General features: G+C 32.3%; 3 protein-coding genes across 3 annotated transcripts; all 3 read left to right on the top strand.

The window, feature by feature from the left end:
• Positions 1 to 1,851: 1,851 nt before the first annotated feature.
• On the top strand, positions 1,852 to 3,397 carry LOC131049963 (heavy metal-associated isoprenylated plant protein 39). The gene is made up of 3 exons (XM_057984079.2): positions 1,852 to 2,023; positions 2,477 to 2,552; positions 2,646 to 3,397. Exons 1-3 carry the CDS (start codon positions 2,018 to 2,020, stop codon positions 2,930 to 2,932), a joined length of 369 nt encoding a protein of 122 aa, XP_057840062.1. The 5' UTR covers positions 1,852 to 2,017; the 3' UTR covers positions 2,933 to 3,397.
• A 13,777-nt stretch (positions 3,398 to 17,174) lies between these two features.
• LOC131049974 (heavy metal-associated isoprenylated plant protein 39) lies at positions 17,175 to 18,290 on the top strand. The gene is made up of 3 exons (XM_057984092.2): positions 17,175 to 17,461; positions 17,550 to 17,625; positions 17,717 to 18,290. Exons 1-3 carry the CDS (start codon positions 17,456 to 17,458, stop codon positions 17,995 to 17,997), a joined length of 363 nt encoding a protein of 120 aa, XP_057840075.1. The 5' UTR covers positions 17,175 to 17,455; the 3' UTR covers positions 17,998 to 18,290.
• Positions 18,291 to 19,308: 1,018 nt separating this feature from the next.
• Positions 19,309 to 21,143, top strand: LOC131049976 (heavy metal-associated isoprenylated plant protein 39). Its single transcript, XM_057984093.2, has 3 exons — positions 19,309 to 19,972; positions 20,523 to 20,598; positions 20,690 to 21,143. The coding sequence occupies exons 2-3, from the start codon at positions 20,526 to 20,528 to the stop codon at positions 20,965 to 20,967; spliced, it is 351 nt and encodes a 116-aa protein (XP_057840076.1). The 5' UTR covers positions 19,309 to 19,972; positions 20,523 to 20,525; the 3' UTR covers positions 20,968 to 21,143.
• Positions 21,144 to 24,603: the final 3,460 nt, after the last annotated feature.

Genomic DNA, 24,603 nt, shown 5'->3' with positions numbered 1-24,603 from the left:
GGGTTTTCCACGTCATATCGTGTGTTCATTATGTATGATTTCTTTTTGTATGTGTGTGCTTTCATGTTTATAACTGCTCATGGTAAATAATTCATATGGTGGTTATTCCAAATCTGTGAAAGAATCAAAAAGCTTAATTTACAATTGATCCCCCCCCATCTTAGTTGTTCAGGCATTCAACAATATTTTTCGTGTGAAAGTTGGTAAATTCACTTAAGCCTTAATTGGACATGACTCCCCACATTCTAAGTCTTCAAATTCAATCTTTAAATTGCTCTTTCCTAGTCTTAAGTTAAACCCATATAGGTGTACACCATTGAATTTGGTTCAAGACCACATGTGCAACTTATATCTCCAAATTTCTAAAATCAAAGTTAAACACGATCCATGCCTTGAGACTCAATCTCAATTAGCTATCCTTTATGGACTTAAGCACAAAATTAGCTAGAGTGTTGCATAAAAGGATAGATCCTAATTCATTTTGATCATTTAGGACTTATTATCTATGGAATACATCTACATTTAACATTGATAGTAGAAAATAACTTTGCATCATGATTTGATTTGATAAGTATAAACTAGGCATTTGCATTCTTCTTGGTGTGTCTTTCAACTTATGCAAAAAACATTAAATTTATCTATGGATTTGGCTAAAACAAAAAGAGAAGAGCAAGTTGCCTCTCATACCAAGGACAACAAACTGTAATGATGCTTAGTAACACTATTATGTTCATATGCTAGAGGTATACATATTTCTAAGGATTTCACATGGCAAGTTTAAAGCTACATGAAAGGGTTGAATTTGTAGAAAACGTTCAAAACAATAGTTTCAAGGATTAGAATTGTAACTGTGGGATTAGTAGATAGTAAAAAATTACTATTATAGTATATGTGAAAACTTACACGATACAAATATAAATATTAACATTTTGATGAGTCAATGAAATACCATATATAACCTAATAGTCTTCATCAAATCTTAGAACTAATAATCTTTATTAATTTTTTTTATAATTCTACTGCTCTCATAATTTATCTAAATTGGTTTATTTAGGGGAAGAGCACTAGTAGCATTCATAGCTAACTTCGCACACTGACAAATCCTAAACGGTACATCTGATTTTGATTATTATTATTTATTTGTCTTCATAGGTGACTTAAATGCTTATAGCTACTGATCTGGCTTCTGGGTAGTAATGATGCACGTTGTGGAATCGGTTATGCGTACAAAGGTCAAAAAGTACGCATTTCAAAGTGTCGCCTGATACCTAACTAAAGATGTTCTAGTAATTGTCAACTCAAAATCGCTAGTAATTGTTGACCAATGTCCCAATAGTGGTGCACAAATGTTCCAATAGTGATGCACAAATGGGCCAATTATGAACAAAAAATTACAAAAAATGATCGGCTATTGGTACAAAACAAATTTATTAATGTTTTCACTATGACAACTATTGGGGGGTCAACATGACAATAAGGTGACGGTTATTAGAACTATGTTATTTATTGATGCTCTTCCCCTATTTATTAAAAAAAACTTAAAAAGAAAAGGTTAAAAAACAAAGGTTTTTATTCAAGTAAACAAATATTACGGACAAAGTGTAGTGAGGTATCAACTCAAATTAAATCTCATTCAATAAGGATGGGATCAAATCGAATCTTCTACAGCTGAATGATTGCCGTCGGGGGAATATTTTATTCCTCCCTCGATTTAACTGTTCATCGTTTTAGATCAGCCGCCCCAAATTTACCCTGGAGAGATCAATTCTTAGAACGAGTCAAAGTCAGAGAAGAGCCTTAGACCATTTTTTCAAGACTTGTTCCTCACGCTATTTGTTCCATAATTGCAACCCACGACTTCTCATTCCCAATCCCAACTTCTCAAGATTTTCTAATATAAATTCAAGAACTCATAGAGAAGAGAGCAGAGCATCTCTGGCTTGTGGAAAGAAAAGCTTTCTTGCTCAGGGAAGAACTTCAAGAAAAAAAAAAATTTCATTTGCAAAGTGCTGTAAAAATGAAGGTAAGTTCATTTTGTTACACTTACAATTAAATGTATTATGTTGCATAGATTGTGTTCACGGAGTAAATTAATGGGGTAGAGTTCTGAATCTAGCTACAGAGTTCTCTCTGAGAGTTTTAGCCTCGATTAATGGGTTCAATCAGAGGGAAGGAGTTATGGAAAAACTTAAACCAGTTCTGTTCACAGTTACTGAATTCTTTTATTGTTTCTGTTTTTTGGTATCAAAATTTTGAATTATATTTTAAGATTCATCATCGAGATGATAGAAAATTCAAAAGTAGATGATAAATCACAATTGAATTCAGTTTTAGAAAACTAATATCTTGATAAAGTCGAAATATTAGGAAAGAAAAATAGTAAACAGTTGGATCTGAATTTCTGGTTATGAACAATTAGTTCCTCAATTAATGTCGAAGTCCCAATTAATAGCTAATATACCATTGGATTATGCAGAAAATGGTGTTAAAATTGTCTATTGAGGACGAGAAAAGCAAAAGAAGGGCCTTCAAGGCAGTTGCAGGGGTGGAAGGTATTATAACTCTCCTTAAAATCATTGATCTAATTTTACAGCAATTTTGTCACACAGAATGAAATAGAGCATGATTGAAAATTTGTATTGCAGGGGTGGATTCTGTGACGGTGGACATGAAGGAGAGGAAGATCACTGTAATTGGGGATGCAGACCCTGTGTATTTGACATCAAAGCTCAGGAAATTTGGACACACAGAGCTTTTAAGCGTGGGGCCTGCCAAGGAAGAGAAAAAAGATGCTCCCAAACAGGAGCAGAAGAAGGATGAGAAAAAACCAGAGCCGTTTCAAACAATCATGTATTATCCCCCCAATTACAACCACAGGCCTTATGAATACACTGTAGCTCGTGATGAGTATAATTCTTGCACTATCTGCTGAACTTTTATGTGCACTGCATATCATTTTTCTTTTGCAGATGGAAATGGTTATGCACATTCCAAATGGAATGTAAATGAAAGGTACCCACTTGGAAAACCTTTCAGTAAAGATGCCAAACCCTAGGAAAATGGTTGAATTGGAATCTTCCTATGGAGGTTATGTTAGAGAGGAAATCTTCTACGGCTGATGTATATGTAGCAATACTGATAAATTTTCAGGTAAAACCAGAGCTGAAATGCAATGCCCCCTGATACTTACCTAGAGATCTGATGGAGGGGGCATTCTACACATTTCATGGTTCTCATGTTTAAGGAGTGTTTTTGGGACTGTTCTAAGCGGATTTGAGGTCAGATTGTTTTAGTATTGATGGTAAAGATGGGTTTATTTTGAAAGAGTCCAAATCTGTGTATGTATTCTGTATGAGAGCTATCAAATTATATACTGGAAGGTTGTATTCTATTTTTATGACATGGACTATCTATCAGTTTACTGTTTTCAAAATAGATTTTTTATCAATTTACTCATTATTTTATTTACACATAAAAATCATAAATAATTTTCTTATTTTAGAAATAAAAAATATTTTTAATTATTAAATTGAATACATATAAAATAATGGTGAATGGATTTTTGGTCTGTTGGTGGAGTCTGTTAGAGATCAAGTCTTGTTGAGTGCAAAACTCCGACATCAAATTACAATAACAAAATTATTCTCTAAATAATATTACGATAACAAAATTATTTTATAAATTATAAACTATTTAAAATAAATACATAAATGTACACAATAAAAGATAAAGCTTAGATACGTGCATGCATGTTTATAAGGACTTAAATTCAATTTTATGTCAAAAGATATACAGGCTATGTAGTTGTTGAGAACATAATTTCTAATAAGTAAAGAATTAAAATTTTATTTTATAATTACACTAGTATTTGGATGTGTTAAGGAGGGAGCACTTTGGCTTTAGCTTGATTTGTAGTGTCTCCCACGCAGCTATCTCAAATCTGTATTGTTGCATAATTATGTGTGGAACTCAGAGTTTTATCTAAGTACTTCGACACATTATTGTGTTGTTACTTGGGATCTTATCCAAACAATGATTATGGTTGTTGTTAATTGGAAAATGAAGTACTCTTAAATAATTTGGTGCCCCTTACCTAAATGATAAGATAATCACTGTAGTCACATAAATCTGTCCATTTAATTAAATGAATATTTACTATTTATTTGATTATTAAATCCACTAGCCAATAGTTAATTAAATTAATATTTAATTAATTCATCCTCAAACCCTTCTCCTACTAATTAAATAAATTATCCAATTTATTGAAATTAATTCATTAAACCAAATTCACAATCAATTAAATTAATAAATCATATTTATTTAATTCAACCCCCCTTTCCTCTTTTAAATAAATAATTAAAACATTTACCTCCCCCCCCCACATGCATTCTCCTACAAATGCAAGTTGCAACCACAAATTGAAATAAATTAATTTTATTTTATTTAAAATCATATTTTCCCTCACCCACCAAACCCACTTGCAATCCTAAATCCTCTTCTAGACTCTTCTAACCACTCTCTAGATTCTTCTAAACCATTCCTAATTAGCCTAATCCCATCCCCTAATTATTGTCACATTCCTAAGCAACTTGAAGTCACTTCTCAAAGCCTCCAAAGTCTTTAAAAAATATTTAATGCTTTATGTGTTCAACAAGCTAACCCCTAAAGTCTTCCAAACCACTAATGGCTCTTACATGACCATTAATGACTCTTACATAACTATTTATGGTTAACTCAACTCACCCACCCACATGGTTAGAGACTTTACCTCTAACTCAACCCTCCACTTAACTCATGGGTCTCTTCAAGCATGTATTGCTTTGACTATGGTTATCCTCACTAACTCTTGCATAAAGACATCATTCATTGGATAAAGGCTTTATTCATTCAACCCAACATTAACCTTAACTCCTAAGGTAACCCTCAAGTCATCTCAAGCATTTAATGCTTCTTCCATCTCCTCTCAATCCATCTCATGTTGACATTTGTCATCCTAGGATTGGATTGAAAGCCCTCACATGGATCATAAACCCATCAATCATGACCCTTATTGAGATTACTCAATCTCAACCATCCATTGCTCCATTTTTCCTATAAATAGAGCTCATTTCTTCATAATCTAGATCCAGAAATCTTGTATGCATCTAAGTTATAGTGAATTTAGGAGAACATTTTAGCATAATCTACATTTGTCTTTTTGGCTAAAATTAACATTAGTTAACTAAATAACATCTCATATTTAGCTTGTTTTACACTTGCACTGACATAATTAATCATTTTCAATCTTGAATGTCCATAAGACATCCAGAATAGTGCAAAAAGCTATTGAGAGCTACACTCATTTGGAACTTGGAGAGGAGAGGAACAAGGGAGGAGCAACTACAAGCATGTTGGAGGGCATTTGGGGATGTTTCATTGCATTCTTTCGTTTTGTTAAGCTTTCCATTTTATGTTTGGTATCTCTCTTGATATGCTTGCTTAGGATATTCTTTTATTTGTGATTTCTGACACTAACACTAACGTTTGAATTGCTCCTTATGTTTGTGTGTCTTCCTAACATCCTTTTTACAGAGCATCAATCACTAATGTCAAATTATTTAGTGGCGATAAAATTTATTGCTCTTACACTTCATCATTCTAAATAAAAGGGCTATTTTTTATTGAAGAAAGTTGAAACATAAAAAATACCAAAAGAAGGTTATGTTTACCTAGCATCTAAGTTTTCTAGGATTCTCTAATGTTACTAGTGCGGTCTTTCTTTGTATGTTAAGAAATTTGTTTCAATTGTCTTTTAATGTCAATAATATAAATTAGCTCATTTTAGAGTTATAGAATAAAAAAATAAGTTCTAGGTTTTAAGGTCAATTTGAATCTAAAAAAACTTGAAACAAATATTAATTAAAATAAAGTAGTTACAATGATATAGAGTTCTTTGAGACCTTCAATTTTAAAGAAAGGGCTTAATCAACCTCTTATATTAAAAAAAAATTATGGCCTTTAAAAATGAGGTCTCTTACATTAAAACAATTGTATTTATGATGCATAAGAGAGTCAAAAGAGAGACTTATATTGATCAACTTATGAAACATGTTATGACGGGTCATAAGATAGCTTTGAATAGAGATAATGGAGTGAGATTGGTATAAGGAATATGTTATTTTTAATCTATGGACTCATCTTGGGATTTGAGTGTTAGATTTTGATTAGAGGTTTGGACACCACATTTTAGGTGGTTTTATCTCATGATTTTATTATTATCTTTTGATTGTTTCATGTCTTATATCTGTAACCCTATGCCCTTATAGTTATTCATTTTACATGTCTTTTGATTGCATTGTTATGTTGTGCACTAGTTCATTTGGTGACCTCTACTCCACTTGCCCCTAGTGAATTGTCTTGTTTGATTCCAAAATTTGGCTTCCTTGTGGGTTTTTACCATTGGCCTCCATTAGACCATCCTTTCAGGTTTTCAAGCTAATGAGAATAGATTAGTCACTCTTGTAGGCTTTCAACTACGCTATCAAGATCCCATATTAGCTCCTAAACATGCCAACATCCTCCCTTAGCTTAAACTATTATCTTTTCCTTGAGACATTCAACATATTGATGTGAAAAAATAATATATAGTTTAAACTGTAAGCATGTTCTTACTTAATACATTCTTCAAGGTTCCAAAACTTGAATGAAATTTAGTAGGATCCATCCACCTACACTTTAACACCTAAAACACCAATTCAAACTAGCATGTGTTAGTCCCTTCTTAGAATGCAAAAATATCTCGGTAAAATTGTCTTATATTTCATTTGGAGTTGGTCATAATTAGTATTCCCTTGACGGACATGTTGAAGATGTTGCAACTATACCCTAAGATCCACATAACTATCTTTGATTGCATTGAGAGAAGATGTTGCAACTATACCCTAAGATGTTGCAACTATACCCTAAGATCCTCAAAATTTGTTTAGTGGTGGTGAGAAAAAATATCAATTGTGTTAGTTTTAGATTCAACATCATGCATAAAGGTAAGTGTAGAAAGATGGGGGGCCAAAAAGTGGCCACATCACTTTTGGTTCCCCATCTTTCTTAACACATTATAATGCACTCACATTATAACATGCTAACGTTATAGCTTGGTAGTGATTGAGCCTAGGCTCGTTTGCTACCAAAGCATAACATTCTTGCATTTTGAAGAAGCAAAATTTTCTCTCATCCCCTTCACATCTCTTTCTCAAACTATAAACAGTCTTTCTCTTCTTCAAACTATATACATGAAATAAACATTTAAGTGACATTTATATATGTGTTATTACATTTTTATACAGTCATATTTCATATAAATATAGTTTTGGGGTATTTGAAAATGCTTTCATATCTCTAGGACTTATAATGAAAATTCTATATTTTAAGAAATATTATAATTTTCAAACAACCAAATTTTAGCAATCAACACCTACTCTCTCTCTCTCTCTCTAGATGTATATCTCCACCTCTCCCTACATCCCTCTCTCCTTTGCCCCCTCTCTCTCCCTACGTGCCTTCTTATCTACTCTATCTACCCTCTCCCTCTCCCTCTCTCTACTTCTCTACTCTCTATTTCTCCTCTCTTCTACCTACTTCTCCCTCCCTTAGGTAGAGAGTAGATATGAAAGGAGGTAGGGAGAGAGAGATAGAGAGGAGGGAGAGATAGGTAGAAAGAGAAAGGGAGAGAGGATAGAGGGATAAGTAGATAGAGAGAGGGAGGGAGGGAGAGAGAGGTGGAGAGAGAAAAGAGAGAAAGAGGTGAGACAAAGAAAATTAGAGCAAAGGAGAAAGAGGGAGTGAGAGGGAGTGAGAGGGCTAGGTGCAATAAGTTCGATCCACAAAAAGTCCAAAAAATGAAAGTTTTTTCCTAATTTTCAATCTTCATCACAATTGGACTAAAAAATTGAAGCACTTACAAATTGAATCTTTAAAAAGTCCAGTAATATGAAATGTAGCATTTTGAGTCTAATTTTCAAATATGTAATTTATTTTAACACCTAGATGATACAACTTAACTTTTAATAGGCATGTATAAAAACCACTTTTAAAAAGTCACTTTTTATGATCATACAATACTCGTGTATGACCACCATAATTTGTCCTAAATAAAAAAAAATTGAATTCCTTTGGAAAAATATGTTTATTATATTGAAAATTGATGAGAATATTTTTTTATGATTTTATAATTTTTTTATTATTTTTTTTGATTGGCCCTAATTGCTTTTTTGAAAACCCCTCATGTACGGTCACCGTATTTGACCTAAATTATTTTTTATTTTTTTGAATTGTGTGAAGAATTTGTGTGTAGATTGATGTCATGTGATTTTTCTCTGCAAACTAGAAATATTAGTCTCCACTATCGAATGACTTTTGGAAATCTTTGAATTAAAGGAAATTGATTTATCAAGTGTTCCTTTCTTGTTTATTAATATCCTAAGTATTATTTTGGGGGGATACTGTTGAAAATCTAAAATCATTATGATCTCATCCACAAACAATTGTTTTAAGTAATAAATATGTTGGTGTGACCATCTCTCTAGCTTAGTACATATACAAAAAGTGTCATAAAAAAGATGTATTATTCTTTAAAGTGCTTGCATTGCTCAAGTTGTTTTTGTTTTGACCTTTAAAGATAAGAAAGTACACAAGGTTTTTCAGGATTTGGTGACAAATAAATGACAAAGGGTTGTGATAATAGTTCATAATACTAGGAAGGCACAACAACTTGAGGTTGCCATATATTGTTTACAATTTCATCAAAAACTTACAGTTGGAAAAACAATTCTCGACAATAGTTGAGAGAATAACAAGTTACAAATTCTAGTAACAAATGAAAATTTACTTTAGCAAGTTCAAGGTGGATTGAAGGATTCAATGCGATGAATTATTGTGTCAATGTTTAGAAAAAGTTAAAAGGGTTGACTATGAAGAGGCAACCTTATGACTCTTTAAATTTTGTCCTTTTACAATTATTATTTGGAGGGAAAATCCTTTATATTTCCATCCAAAGTGCTTATAAATAAAGCTGTAATTGTTCATCGAGGGGATCTATTTTATTTGGGCTCTACAAGGGAAGAGTTTGTAAAAGTGGAAGGAGAGTTTTTGTATCTAAATGGATTTTGGTAAGAATAATTCTTGTTCTTATGTCTACGATTCCTTCATGGAAGCCAGTCTTTCTGATGCTAACCAACTTCTTTATGTTCATAAACTCTTTTACTTGCTCTCCGTGTGTAAATGATTTGGAAGACTGTGTGCTTCAATAGTGGGTGCAATTTGTTCTTTTCCTTATTTCTTAAGAAATTTCTATTGTGTTCTTATGTTCATAGTTAAGTTTTTTCTTTTCTTTTAGTTTTACCATATTTGCCTTTTGTACTTTTTAGCTAAAAGTACTAAAAAAAAAAATCTTAAAAATCACCCAAACATAGAGGAGAATAGTTAACTTTATAACTATTCCTCCATTTATTGGTACATTTGGTTGTTGTCCATTGAACTACTACGATTGAAAAAAATGAATTATAATTAGTGAAACCATATAAATTTCCCCCACACACATATATATAAATATGAATGATGATGAGATTTACAAACGTCAATAGGGAAATCTCGTGGAAAAGTATTGATGACTATTTATGCAAAGATACGAGTCTATCGTCAATAGGGAAATCTCGTGGAGAATAGTTAACTTTATAACTATTCCTCCATTTATTGGTACATTTGGTTGCTGTCCATTGAACTACTACGATTGAAAAAAATGAATTATAATTAGTGAAACCATATAAATTCCCCCCACACACATATATATAAATATGAATGATGATGAGATTTACAAACGTCAATAGGGAAATCTCGTGGAAAAGTATTGATGACTATTTATGCAAAGATACGAGTCTATCGTCAATAGGGAAATCTCGTGGAAAAGTATTGATGACTATTTATGCAAAGATACGAGTCTATCTTGAATGCTACTTAAAGTGGTTAATACAAATACGTGTGACATTTTCACATACCGTGGGTAATAGACGTTGCTCTAGGAGTTTAACGATGATACACGGAATGGGAAATGCTTCGAATGTAAGCATTACAAAAGTGTGGTACAAATTTTGGATGATGTGTTGTAAGGTGAGGAGGTTTTTTTTCAAGAAAAAATTAGAACGAGAAGATTTAGCAGTTGAGTAGGTAGGTGAATAGTTGTAAAGTAGTTATCAGAGTTTGATTTATTAATAGAATCAATTTATATTATTGTTTGAATATTAATAAATAATAATTTTATGATAGGTAATTTTTATATAATTAATTTTTTAAAATTTATTTAATATATATTATTGATATATCAAAATATATTCAATTATCTATTAGATAGTATTATATAAATCAATATTGATAGTTTCTTGTATACTTTATATTAAATAGAATATAATGTGATTTATTACAAATAATTTTATTTATAAAAATATAAAAAAAGTAATTACATTGAAGACGTTTCTTATATGAAATTGAGGAGCTCATTTTTGTCCATCAATGGTCTAAGATCATCACAAGATAGAGCAAAACGATTGCATTGTCTACAACCATCAATTCATTTTTGTTGGTGCATATTAATCTTGCCATAAATCTACCATCATATTTGCCTCTATAAGTGATGGAACAACACAATAGATTTTTGTTTACTCTACACTGCATTGAAAATTGCAAGTGTTCACAATGTCCCTCCTCTTCTTCTTCGTCTAATTTTTATTGTACAAATCCCTCAAGTTCTTGAATGAGGGCATTTTTTAGTCATTTGTACGCCTTTGTCATCAAAGAAGGGCCGAGTGTGAGCATGAGATGACTAAACTCACTTTGGTCAAGATATCCATTGTCATTGAGATCAACCTTGTCAATCATCGCTCATCTCTTCCATCCCCAACAAATTTGCATTCTTCTTCAAGCTCTGCAAAGTTAACGCGTCTTTCTCTACATCTCCCTGAAGATGGAAGTCATTGTAGAGCTCTCCCATAAACTCCTCTTCCCCCAATTTATTTGCCATCATAGCCAAATAGTCCTCAAATCCCATTGCCTCTTTCGCTCTCTTCGTCAATTTCACCAAATATAGCCTGGTCTTTTCTTCTTCTTACAAACAAGTGTGGAAGTCTTAAATAGTATTGAAGGCAAATTTGTGTGGCTCAAGGCATAAAATTTGCCTCCGTTTTCATACCTCCTTCTAGGAAAATGCTTTGCCATTAGTTTTCATCTAGAAGCAGGATATTCTACCACTTGGACAGATAAGAAATGCTAGCGATATAATTCACCACATAAAAATCAATGGTTTCAACTAGTCCAAATTTGTTTTTAAAATTCCCTTCACTCTTTCCCACCCCACAACAAGAAGCGCCTTCATATATGTTTCCATTGTGGTTACTTGCACTAGATATAATTCATGTGTGAATTTTTATGATAGTAATCTACGAGAGATGGAGCATAATTTTGAGCATGCTATGGTCATAGATCCAAGAAATAAAGGGATTTTTATGGCACCCTTCATATTAAGGAAGGTGTAGAGACAATACATAGGAACTTCAAGGGTGTAAATAATATTGATAGGATAATATTAAATTCATATTCATCTTCACAAGGATACAATATAGGTAGAAGAGAAAGAAGTGATAGTCATATTTTGCAGCTAGGCTGCACAAGGAATGAGACAAAAATGATTGTCCATATAATGTCTAACTTTAGAATTATTATCATTCTCACCTATTACCTTACATAATTTTAAGCTACATAGGTTCCTTCTATTATGAGATTGAGTAAAGGATACAATCTAGAGTTAAGGAGGAATTGTGTTATATGTAACAACCCTAATAAATAAATCATGAGAATCATAAAATGATCTAAATGCGGAATTCAAGTGAACATTAGAGTGGCATTACATAAGCATGCTAGGCTTTTGTGGGATTTTGTAGATATTTTCATCCATTATCACTTCAAAATGAGGCATAAGGAGGGTTGGTTGCTTTTATTACTTAACACAAGTCGAAGGTGGGGAATATGATCATGCATCTCATCACAAATCATCTAGTTCATGGGAGAAACCTACCTAGGAAAGAGGCTACATGGGAAGAATCAATAATTTTGGAGTAATTAAATCAACATTTCTTGAGGGAAAGCAATTTTTTGGAATGATGGGATTGTAATGTCCCATTTTTAATAAATTTATATTTATGGAACAAAGTGACAATCTCTATCTTCAAAAAGCTAATTCAAGGCATAATTATGGGTTTTCATCACCCCCTTGATATCTTCCAATATGTTATAAGTGAAAAGGTCTCTAAATTCATAAGTCTCGTGTGTTTCTGGATGTATCTCTAAGTGTTTTCAATTTATTGGAATTTTACAGTTCATTATCCTAGCAAACCTTTGCATCTAAGTCTAACTTCTCCTTGGTTCCCCCCAAACTTAAAAACTTTACCATATTGACATGCCTTTCCACATAGATCTACTTCTCCTCTATTCATGTTAGAATATCAGACTTATCCATCTAGGCATCCCTTTCACTTAACCCTTGCTATGTTCCCTTTTCTTGTCAAAGATTTGGACTTCCTTATGCTATTATGTCACATCCTCAATCTTTAACAAGTAGTAAGAATCTCATGATACCCTTAACCCCTAAAAGTCTAACATTCCTACCTTTTTATATTGTTCACCTTACCTACCCCTTGCATAATAAATAGTGCCATTAATGGACTATTTGACCATGCAAATTCTCCTTATATGATTCTCCTTCATAGAAAATATTATTCAAAATTAAGGGCATAGATTTATGTGCCCTTCTGGAACTTGGAAGATGATAAAAATCATGTTTCATTAATGCAATGGTTGAGATTTAGTTGCCATTTTAGATTTTTTAGCGGGATATTCCCCACCCTATACACACATATCAAAGGATACCATTAAAGATAATGATGTCAAGGGCCAATGATAGTGAATCTTTTCCCAAGCCATTTGAATACGCCAAAGGAGATATAGTTATAAATTTTTTATTATTATGGGTTATAAATTATTTTACACATAGAAACCCTAGTTAAAATTGTTTGAACACTTATATTTGAATGGACAAATATGAGGATAAAAATCCTAAAATTTGTAGGGAACTAGAGGACAACAATCCTTTTGGTTTTTTGATCCAAAGGATGAAACACCTTTGGTCCAATAGAGTAGTATTTTGGAGGTTCTTTATGAGATTCAAGGTCATGATTTTATCTACAATAAAGTGATATCATCTATTGCTTGTAAAGGTTAAATCTTGAGATATTTTTTGTTTCATGATATAGTTATAATAATTTTGGATGTACTACTATGTTATACATGTTGTGTATTATAACATATCACACACACATATTTAATTTAAGGGTTAATAATTATATTTAGAGGCCATGACCATTGTTGTTGTAGGGTTTTGTATTGAATCTTAGTTTTATTTAATATAAATTAAGTCTATAATTTATTTTCTATTATGGACCTAATTTATAATTTGGGTAATCATTGTTTGTTAAATCATGTAGGAACTTTTGGGTTTGGCTATATTGAGATTAAAATAATTAAACTTGATGTTTAATTGTTTAAAACAATCATTAAGGTTATTCTAGTGGTTAATGTATAAACTATGGAAGGTAAATTAAATATATATTTTACAACTGGATAAAGTATTAAAATCTAATTTAAATAATAGCTATAGAAGGGGTTTAAATAATATTTTCCCTAAATACCATTTTTTTTGCATTATATTTGGGTTGGGTTATTATCACTGAGGTACTCATGTACAAAATAAAAGTGTCTTATAAATAAAGTAAAGGATAAAATCCTATGAGAAAAAATCCCCTCTAAAAGGAGCACTAGATACAAAGGAAGGTGGACTGAAGACCCCTTAAGGACAACCTCCTTCATCCCAAGCATATGTTGAAACTCGAGATATCAAGGTATCTAAAGGTTTAGGAAGGATGTTTGCAACTTGCTCCTAATTATTAAAATACTCTAAAGAGAGAACCCATCATGGATAATTTTTCAAAAGAAATGCATGTTTATCTTGGTGTGCTTCATCCTCTAATGCTCTAATGGGTTTCATAAAATGTGAATGGTAATTTGGTTATCATAGCAAAGAATATTAGGATGACCAACTGGTAGATAAAACTCTGTCATAAGTTGTCAAAGCCATAAAGCCTCATGGCTAACAAGAACTAGAATTTGATACTTAGCCTCAAAAAACAATAATGTGATAATAATTTTCTTTGTTCAAGGCCATGCAACTAGACAAAAATCAAGGCAAAAATAATTAGAAGTTGAATTTTTAATTTTAACTAATAGAAATTGGTAAGTGTTGGAGTCTATACAATTAATTGCATGATGGCTTCAAAATTTCTTTCTCCTCTTTTCTATAGCTATATACAATTATTTTCTTTATGAGAGGTTTCACTAATGAATAAATATTTGTAATAAACCTCCTCACATTTGAAATGTATTCTTCCTAAGAAGCTTTATATACCTTTATTGTGACTAAGAAGGGGAGGAGACAAAATAACCTCTACATTTTTTTGGGTAAATGATGAGACCCTCCTTTGAGACTATGTGCCCCAAAATTTTACCTTAGTTAAGTAACAAATACACACTTCTTGGGGTTCAAGGACACACCATATTCCCTACGCCTCATGAATTTTTTCTCAAGATGATTGAAATTATCACTTGCATGCTTGAAAAATATAGTGATACCATCAAAATAGACCAAAAATATGTCATCTAAAAAACTATTAAAAAATGAATTCACTACCCTCTAAAATGTTGCACTAGCATTAATGATTCCAAAAGGTATCTTACTATATGGAAAAATTACCTATTTGGTGGTAAATGCATTCTTATACTAGTATGGTTCCTTGATTAAAATCTAGTTATAACTTGAATACCCATGCAAGAAAAAAAACCTTAATGAACCACTTACCTTTGTAGAATTTGTTCAAAGAAGGGGAGAGGATAATGGCCTTTGATGGTGGCCCTATTGAGGTCTCTTAAGTAAACTCATTCTTTTTTCTCAATGGAACTGAGTTTTCCACTTAAGGGGAATGCTTGATGGGAAAGACTTGTTACAAGATGTGTGCCCTTGGTCTCCTTGTGATGTGCAACGCAGTGCTTGAGTTTGTGACATGACTTAACCACCTCGTGTGGATTCTATAAGTCTAGTGGTTGTATTGGGCATTAACAGGTCGATCTTTTGGTGCAACGACAACCGCACTTGTAACAAGACTATACTGGAATCTATAAGTTTGGTCAATTATTTCCTCATTAGTAGCTCAATATTGGGATTAACATGCCATGTTTTTGCCTATTTGGCTTCATGTTGGGGTCTGACTCAATTATGTGTTGGGATTTAAAATAGAATAAAAAATTTTAAGATCTTTATAAGTCCACGCAAACACATCATCATAAAATTAACAAATTCTATTGAAATATATTTATTTAGATTTAAAGAATACCTCTCCCAATTTCAAAAAACTGTCCTCTGTCACAACCAAGTGATCTCCTTTGTTAACCAAGTTCATCTTCTTATCTCTAGAATAAACATATGAATTAAAGATACCTTCTACAGTAATGAGAATTTTTAGTAATTTTTTGGCATTTAGTTAATAGATCTAACCACCATATGTTTCTTGTTATAAAGACTAATTTCTAACAAAAAAGTATGTCTTTTCTTTAAAAAATAAATAATTTATTGATCACTATCAAACCCTTGCCTATTTGCTTGGTTATCTAGGATATCATGCCTACCACAAGATTCACATGTTGTCTTTGGGCCTCCATGATGTCTATTTGTATATCAAATTATGCTCCAACTATTGTGAACCTATGATCATCTTCGTTTTCTTCTCTAGTGACTGCTTAGATGCATTAGGTGATTAGTGCATTTGCAAAAAATTACTAGACTTTAAAAAGTTTTCTATTAGTTATAATGCAAAAGTTTTTGGGCGCTGAGGTGAGCAAGGAGTGAACATCTATTGGAAAATGGAGAGTAACTTGAACCTTTCCCCTTAAATATAATAAAAAATTAGTGAAAACAATTGCATTGAATAATCTTTACTCTTCTCTCAAACTAGATGTTTATTTACTTGATCTCAAATCTAACAACAAAATTTCCTAATCAGTTGTTTATTTATTGCTTGATCTTCAAATGTAAGAACTAAATTTCCTCCTCTCTGTTTATTTATTACTTGATCTTCAAATCTAAAGATACACATCCCATTATCTTGGCCATAAAATCTCTAGAAAGGCATATAGAAAAGTATGGGGAGGGGTTAATGACAAAAATATCTTGATCTATAAAAAGGTTGGGACATTCATGAAGAGTAAGACTTAGATCTTTGATAACCCCTACTATCTTAACAACAATTGGACAAGCACTTTTCAATTAGAGTATAACCTAGACCTAAGAAATAAGCTAGACTTTCATCAATAAATTATGTAGCTCATATAACTGGATACCAAGAAACATATAGTGAAAAAGTTTTCTATTAGTTATAATGCAAAAGTTATTTGAAGGCTGAAGTGAGCAAGGATTGAACGGTAATTGAAAAATGGAGAGTAACTTAGACGTTTCCAATTAAATATAATAAAAAATTAGCGTAAACAATTACATTGAATTATCTTTACTCTTCTCTCAAACTACGTGTTTATTTACTTGATTTCAAATCTTACAGCTAAATTTCCTTTCTCTTGTTTACTTATTGCTTGATCTTCAAATCTAATAAACATTAGAGGATTGAATTTTAAAAAATTAAAATAAGCTAGAATGAAGCGTAGAAGAAATGATAAAATAGTCCATGTTTGAGTTTTACCTCAACCCGTAACTAGTCTCTACTAGTTTTTTGAAATCTAACATGTGCTTATTAAAATTCCACTTTTAGTAGATGACGGCGCCCGCGACTCTCACAATTCTCTGGTCAACAATTACACGGCTTCGTAAACGTCACTAAATATTCCCTTCAGGTTCGTTAAGTCCACCAAATCTTTAATTTACGCGACTTGGAGAATTCCAGGAAGGCGTCGAAAATTTAAGAGACTGGATTTTAGTTTTCAGGTACTTTCTTCGTAATTGCTCTCAATTCAATCTGAATCCCGAATTGACTTCTTAATAAGTTGGATTGTAATAATCCTTCAGTTCCGTGAAGGACGGGTCTCCTGTCTAACCACAGCTGTCCCGAAATCAAGCCATGACAAAAAACCATTATTCATTTAGGGGTTTCCGCGAAGAACAGCAAAATGCTCGCTAAAAATTCTATTTATTCATCACCCAAACCCCACAATAATCGTACTCCAAGTCTTGGGATTCCTTTATACGGATCGCAAAAGCTCCGCGGCAGAGCAGAGAGCCTCATCAATTTCTGTGAGCAAAACCCTTTTCCAAGACACCAAAATGAAGGTACGTCCTACTGCTTGCTAATTTCTGATTTATGTTCCTCAATTCGTTCATGATAAAATCTTTTTAACAATCTGTTCAAAATTTGCAGAAAATGGTGTTAAAAGTGACAATTGAGGACGAGAAAAGAAAGAGAAAGGCCCTCAAAGTGGTTGCAGAGGTTGAAGGTATGCTGCCTGCATTTTTCTTTTCGCTTTGAAACCCTAACCCTAGATTTATTCTGCTACATGATCTGATGAATGGAAATTTGCATTGCAGGGGTGGATTCTGTGGCTGTGGAGATGAAGGATAACAAGATCACTGTAATTGGGGAAGCAGATCCAGTGTCTGTCGCCGGAAGACTCAGGAAATTCGGATTTGGCAACGCAGAGCTGCTCAGCGTGGGTCCCGCCAAGGAGGAGAAAAAAGAAGAGAAGAAGGATGAGAAGAAAGATGAGAAAAAACCAGAAACCCCAAAAGTTGTTTATGTCTACCCGCCTTATAATAATGGTTACAGTTATGTCAGTGCCGAGAATCCGAATGCCTGTACCATCTCATAAATTCTGAGCTTTATTTTTTAGCTCTGTTTTCCAAGGACGGATTCCCCCGACTTCTTGTTAGAGCTTAAGTGCTTACATAATCTCTCTGCCATATTAGTTTGTACGGTAAATAACCGTACGAGCTGTCGGAAAAAAAAGTAACTTAATTAAAAACAGCAGAAATTTGGCGGAGAAGTGTGCACTGTGATCTAGTATTTTGTTCTGTGCCGTAATCGTACCCAGCTTTTAGTTCCTGATGTCATGTTTTACTGAAACTGGGCGAATTTAAGACTATTTTCAGTGTCTTTCTCATCTTTTATAGGTCTCATCTTTTCTAGGTAGTTTCTGTTCTTTATGTTTTTCATTTTGATGATGGATCATGGAGCATGTTCTCAAATGTTCATGAGAAAAATCTATACCCAGCTCAATCAAGAAGACTACTATTAATCTTCATGAACTGTGGAAACTACATGAGTTTAATAATATATAATTTCATTAATAAAATAGAAATTAAATTTTAGTAAGTTTTGTGTACTTGAAATTTTTTCTTTAATTTTTATGTTCAATTCAAATGACTTTAAAATATTTATTTTATATATAAAAATATATTTTTTTATTCTATTTAGATACTAATTCCATATTTCATAAAAAAATAATTACTAATAATTTTCCATTTCACTCTCCAATGCTCCATATTTATGCAAATTCCATTTATTATTGTAACTACATTAGGGGAGAGGACCTAGTAGTTGAGCACCCTAACTTCATGCTCCTCAAAATCTTACGCGGAAATTTCAAATCACACTCAATTTTTTATAACAACTTACTTGGCAAGTCCCCTACTTATAACTAAGGTTTCAAGGCCACATCATCAAATATGATGTTACATCAACATGCTTTTTGTCAAGGTGTCCAAAACAACCCCCCAAAAAAAGAGATCGATAATTGTGAAAAAGTGAAATTGACACTTTTGCGTTGATGTGGCATCACATGATTCATTGCTTTTTAGTGCTTAAGGATACATTTCATTCAATTATGGGTAGTCATCATCACTATAACAAATTTAAAGTCACAACTATTGGTGCAATATTGACAAAAATATTAAATATTAAATCAACAAATTCTATCACAACCATTGGAATGCACTCAACTATTGAATCCTTTCTCTAGACTTCTCTATGTTTGACATAACCTACATAATCATATTTTTTATATTCACTAAATCATTATAAAAAATAATCAAAATAATTGTATTCAATTGTCTTCATTCTTATCTTAATTTCCTTTTTTAATGCTCGTCCTTCAAATCTAACCAATTAAAAAAAATAAAATTCTCTCCTTCACAAATTGACTTAATCATTTTCGATGCCCACTCAAAAACTTCAAAGGGACTGAGTTTGATTTTTTTTTAGGAGTGACAACATAGTCCATGTTTGACTTTACCTTAACAAACGCTTGAGAGGTTTAGTAAATGGCGGCGGCCATGACTCTCACGCATCAACATCTACACGGCTTTGCAGACGTCACTAAATTTTGTCCTCTTCGAGCAAGTCCACAAAATTTTTTTAACTTTACGTGATTTAAAATGCCCGGAAACGACGAAAATTTTTAAGATTGGATTTTAGCCTCGCAAGTCAATTTAGTACTTTCCTCGTAATTGCTCTCAAATAAATTTGAACCCTCAATTGAATTCTTGATAGATTGGATTATAATAATTGTTCAATCCCATGAGGGAAGTGTCTCTGTCTGCCCACAGGCTGTCTCTAAACCACGACATCACAAAAACAATAATTGATTAAGCGGCATTATTACAGGGGCTTTCCACGAAGAACAGCAAGCTGCGCTATACATTCTATTTAATCATCTCCCAAACTCAAAAATGATTATACTCCCAAGTCTTGGGATTTCTTTATACGGATCCTGAAAGTTCTGCAGCAGAGTAGACAGCTTCGCCGACTTCTGTGAGCAAAACCCTTTTCTAATTACCAAAAGGAAGGTATTTTCTTAAGTTATTTAATAGTAAAAATTTGTATTAAAGAATATTTATAAGTTTAAATTTTAAGAATTCTTGTTTTAATGGAAGATCACAAGTTTAAATCTTACAATTTTTCTTTTAAAGAGAGTTTATAGATTCAAATCTTACAATTTCTACTCTTCAAATACAGGTCACAAATTCAAATCTTACAATTTCTACTTGTTAAAAAGAGATCGAATTTAAGTCTTACGATTTCTACTTTTCAAAAGAAAGCTATAAATTCAAATCTTATAATTTCTACTTGTTCAAATCTTACAGTTTCTACTTTTCAAAGAGAGTTCACAAATTCAAATCTTACAAATTTTACTTTTCAAAAAAGATCACAAGTTCAAATCTTATAATTTTTATTTTTTAAAGAAAGATCACAAATTCAAATCTTATAATTTGATTTTTCAAAAAGAAGTCACATAGATCCAATGACAGATTATTCCATTATAAACTATCCAAAAAAAACTTAAATTTCCATTTCCATTTCCATATTAAAATCTTAATCTCTGCTCAAAATTTGCAGAAAATGGTGTTAAAAGTGACTATTGATGACGAGAAAAGCAAGACAAAGGCCCTTAAGGTGGTTGCAGCGGCGAAAGGTATGCTGCCTGCTTTTTCCTTTTCGTTTTGAAACCCTAATCTTGGATATCTTCTGCTACATAATCTGATGAAGGAAAATTTGCATTGGAGGGGTGGATTCTGTGGCTGTGGACATGAAAGAAAAAAAGATAACTGTAATTGGGGAAGCAGATCCTGTGTCTGTCGCCGGAAGACTGAGGAAATTCGGATTCGTCTACGCAGACTTGCTGAGCGTGGGGCCCGCCAAGGAGGAGAAAAAAGAAGAGAAGAAGGAAGAGAAGAAAAATGAGAAAAAACTAGAAACCCCAAAAGTTGTGTATGTTCAGGCGCCTTATCATAGTTACAGTTATGTCAGTGATGAGAATCCCAACGCCTGCATCATCTTATGAATTCTCACCTTACCTTGCTTTTTAAGCTCTGTTTTTCTCTGTCCTGTGGTTAGAACTTTACCGGTTACGCTGGTTATTAGGTAATCTCCACGCCATGTTCTTTCCGGAGTAAATATACGTACGAGTTGTCGGAAGAAAACGTGGCTTATTTTAAACAAGAGATATTTTTGTGGAAAGTGTGATCTAGTTTTTTTTTTGTTCTCTATCGTAATTATACCCAACTTTTAGGACTATTTGAAAGTGTGATCTTGTTTTTTGTTCTGATGTCATATATTTCTGAAAATGCTCAATTTTAGGACTATTTGAGAGTGCTTATCTTTTCAATTTCGTGGGCTACATAATGTGGACGAAAATAATGCTAGGCGGTTTGAGAGTTATGGTGGTTGTTGCTTTAATTTGTTTTTTATCAAAAAAATAAATAAATAAATTTCTGTTTCAATAATTATTCATTTTTTGTAGTTATTATCTTAAAAAAAATTAAAAAATAAAAAATAAAAAGTTCATTAATAAATTTCACATATAACAATAGTTGTTCATTTTTTAGCATTTTTGGATCATAATTGACTCATTTGTGAACTTTTATTGGTACCGATAACACATGACTATTAGGACATTTGTGCATAAGTATTGACAATTTTAAGTGCACAATTATTGAGACATATTTAAGCAGGTATCAAGTGACACTTTGAAAAGTGTACTTTTTTACCCTTGCACACATAACAAATCCCACAACATGCATTGTTACTACCCAAAAACCAAAACAATAGTTATAAATAGTTAACTCGTATGTAGAGACAACAAAACAAATATCGTCAAAATTTTATATACCATTTAGAATTTGCAGACGTAGGAAGTTAGCTATAGCGACTACTGATACACTTCTCCTATTGTAAAAGAATTTTTGTTTCATTCTTACTCAACAATATTATTTAGTTTCACTTATAAAGTAAGAATAAGAATTGAAGTTTAGTGGGGTTTTGTATTTTTTTTTAAAAACTGTCAATTTAGTATTATTAGTTCAATTTAAATGATTGTCTAAAATATTTTAATATAATAATATATTATGAACATCTGCTAATAATGATCTTAGTCAAAAGGTATGCAGGGATTACTGGATCAAAATTGGATAGTAGTGCAGATTCTACATTGCTTTCCACAGATGATGTTGCGGTTATGTTTTCTATTTCTACAATTGCGGTTGGTATTAGAGACCTGGACCGTCTTTCCTCCTCAGTTGCAACCTATTCTAGTCCCTCTTTTTTATCCCCTTTCTCCCCTGGGTTTTCTTCGGATGTATAAGGGCTTTATTGGGTGGGATATAACTTGTTTCGATGTATTTTGTCAAAAGGATTATGGATTATCATGGGTGTGGGTGGGGTAGTTCTTTACGATAATTCACTCTTGTTACTCGGGCTACAACTGGGGGTTTTCTTCCTGGTTCTTTCCCATTGGTATGCCTGCCTGAACCAGGCTCTGTAAATCTTAGAGAAAATCTTGATTTTCTTAATAATCAATGATATATTTTTATGTTAAAAATATTAAAAAATTATAAATAATTTACATAAAAGATATTTGTAATGGAATCACACTCTTTAAAAATAATGTTGGATCCTAGAAACAAAAAAGGCATGCAGCAAGAGGGAGGAGGGGTCATTATCAAGGAGTTCACTCTAGCCATTTTGAGAGATCTTAGCCATCAAACATGAACTCTCAACTTGTGATGGCATCTTCTTTGTCTTTTTCTTCTTCTTGGTCATGAGGAGCTTTGTGAATAAGGGAAATGACAAGGTCTAAATAGGTGAACTTAACTTTATCATGCTAAGGTGGGCACAATCATACTAAGAGGTAGAAGATTGACCATGTGGTATGGGAGACCAATCACAATGTCAGTGTCTAGGGATCCATGAGACCCACAAGAGTTATATCTTGAATAGACACTGTAGATACAACTACAATGGTGCTTGTAGGGAGAAGAAGCATCTTTATTAGCAAGAGACAGTGACACACAAGTAATAGTACATGGGGCATTGTCCTAGTTTTGATAAATGTTTGTGATTGAGAAATTTCTACAACTTTATTGACTTGGACTTAGATTTATAACATAACATTAGAACACATAATGACTTTAGTATACATAAAGAAATCAGAATCCATAATAGATTCTAAAAATGATGCAATATTTCTATCTTTCCATATAATGAGATGAGAATCCATTGTAGATTTTAAAAATGCATTATTTCTATCTTTCCATATAATGAGTATAATTTCCACTTAGAATGTATGTGAAATTTGGGTAAATTTTGCAAGCAACTTCTATTGGTTGCCTAAAATAATTGTACGCTAGGAAAAAAGTTCTAGTGAGAAAGCATTGAAGAAATCATGTATCCAATTCCATGTAGCTTGGGCCCATTAATACTAGAAGACATGCTTGAGTTTTTTCAAAGGTCTGCAAAGAGGATAGAGGGGGTTGTAAACACCCAAATGAATAAGATGAGATCTAATGGGAAGACTCTACTATAAGAGACACTAAGCAAACTAAGCCAACTGCGTGCTAAAATGGCAGACCACATTATTTGAAACTTGTGGTACAATTGAGATATGGTGGATTTTAGGTTCCACTTGACATTGAGTTTTTGAAGCATGGATAGGTGAGGAGAAAGCATAGAATACACTTTTAAGGGTTTCTAATTCCTAAAAAAGAATATTGGATATCTGTTCCAATCCTTCGACCCAAGTTTAGTATATCAAATTTCAATTATATAAAACATATTTAAAATCATAAACTTCATAATGATTTAAAAGGATTCATTGTCATAATTGCTAAATCTATATTTTTCTTTGAATTACTGTAGTCCTCTTTGATCCTTCTTGACAGTGTTTTGACTATCAAACTGATATAATTTTTTTTCTTACATTACTTCAATAAAAAAAAAAAATAATAATTTTTTTTTTTATACATAGATATAAATAGATTTGGCAAAAGATTGATCCTAACAAATAATTACAATAAATCATAAAAATGATTGTTCCTTAATGAAGATATTAATTGTAAATATTCCAAAATAATCCATGATTCCATGGCTTACCAAACCTTGTCTATACTTTTGACAACAAAAGTGCCTATAAGCTCCTTTATGACAATGATGAGTGAAATCCACCCCTGAGCATGGGGCCCACCAAGGAGGAGCAAAAAGAAAAAAAGAGGGTGACAAAAACCAGAAAATCAATGATGAGAATCCCAACGCCTCATGTCATATTTAAGACTATTTTGTCCGAAACAGCAAATTTAAGACTATTTGAGAGTTTGTGTTTCTTTCTCATCTTGTCTAGGTAGTAGTTTCTTGGGTTACATTATAAAAATATTTGGCAGACGGTTTGAAACGTTATTTAACCCAAAAAACAAACAATTATAGTCCTAATTAGAGACGTTGTTGAGTTCTGTTTGTGTCTGGCGTCTTGGATTACATAATGTAGGGGAAAATAATATCATGTGATTTAAAGAGGGAACATATGGTCAATTGAGTTTATTGCACAAATGTATTTCATGTGTTTTATTAATTATAAAATAGAATCAATTTTATAAAATATTTTAAAAAATTGTCGATGAAATATAATTTCATTGTTATTTAGTAATTA

Source organism: Cryptomeria japonica, chromosome 2 (assembly GCF_030272615.1).
Source record: "Cryptomeria japonica chromosome 2, Sugi_1.0, whole genome shotgun sequence".
In the NCBI taxonomy this organism is placed as follows: domain Eukaryota; kingdom Viridiplantae; phylum Streptophyta; class Pinopsida; order Cupressales; family Cupressaceae; genus Cryptomeria; species Cryptomeria japonica.
This window is presented reverse-complemented; position numbering and strand designations above follow the sequence as displayed.

What these genes read in the sequence shown, in the direction of transcription:
- LOC131049976 (XM_057984093.2), top strand. Translation starts at nt 20,526, where the DNA reads ATGGTGTTAAAAGTGACTATTGATGACGAGAAAAGCAAGACAAAGGCC. An exon ending in GGTGGTTGCAGCGGCGAAAG is followed by an intron (nt 20,599 to 20,689) that starts GTATGCTGCCTG and finishes TTTGCATTGGAG; the next exon opens with GGGTGGATTCTGTGGCTGTG.
- LOC131049974 (XM_057984092.2), top strand. An exon ending in AGTGGTTGCAGAGGTTGAAG is followed by an intron (nt 17,626 to 17,716) that starts GTATGCTGCCTG and finishes TTTGCATTGCAG; the next exon opens with GGGTGGATTCTGTGGCTGTG.
- LOC131049963 (XM_057984079.2), top strand. An exon ending in GGCAGTTGCAGGGGTGGAAG is followed by an intron (nt 2,553 to 2,645) that starts GTATTATAACTC and finishes TTTGTATTGCAG; the next exon opens with GGGTGGATTCTGTGACGGTG.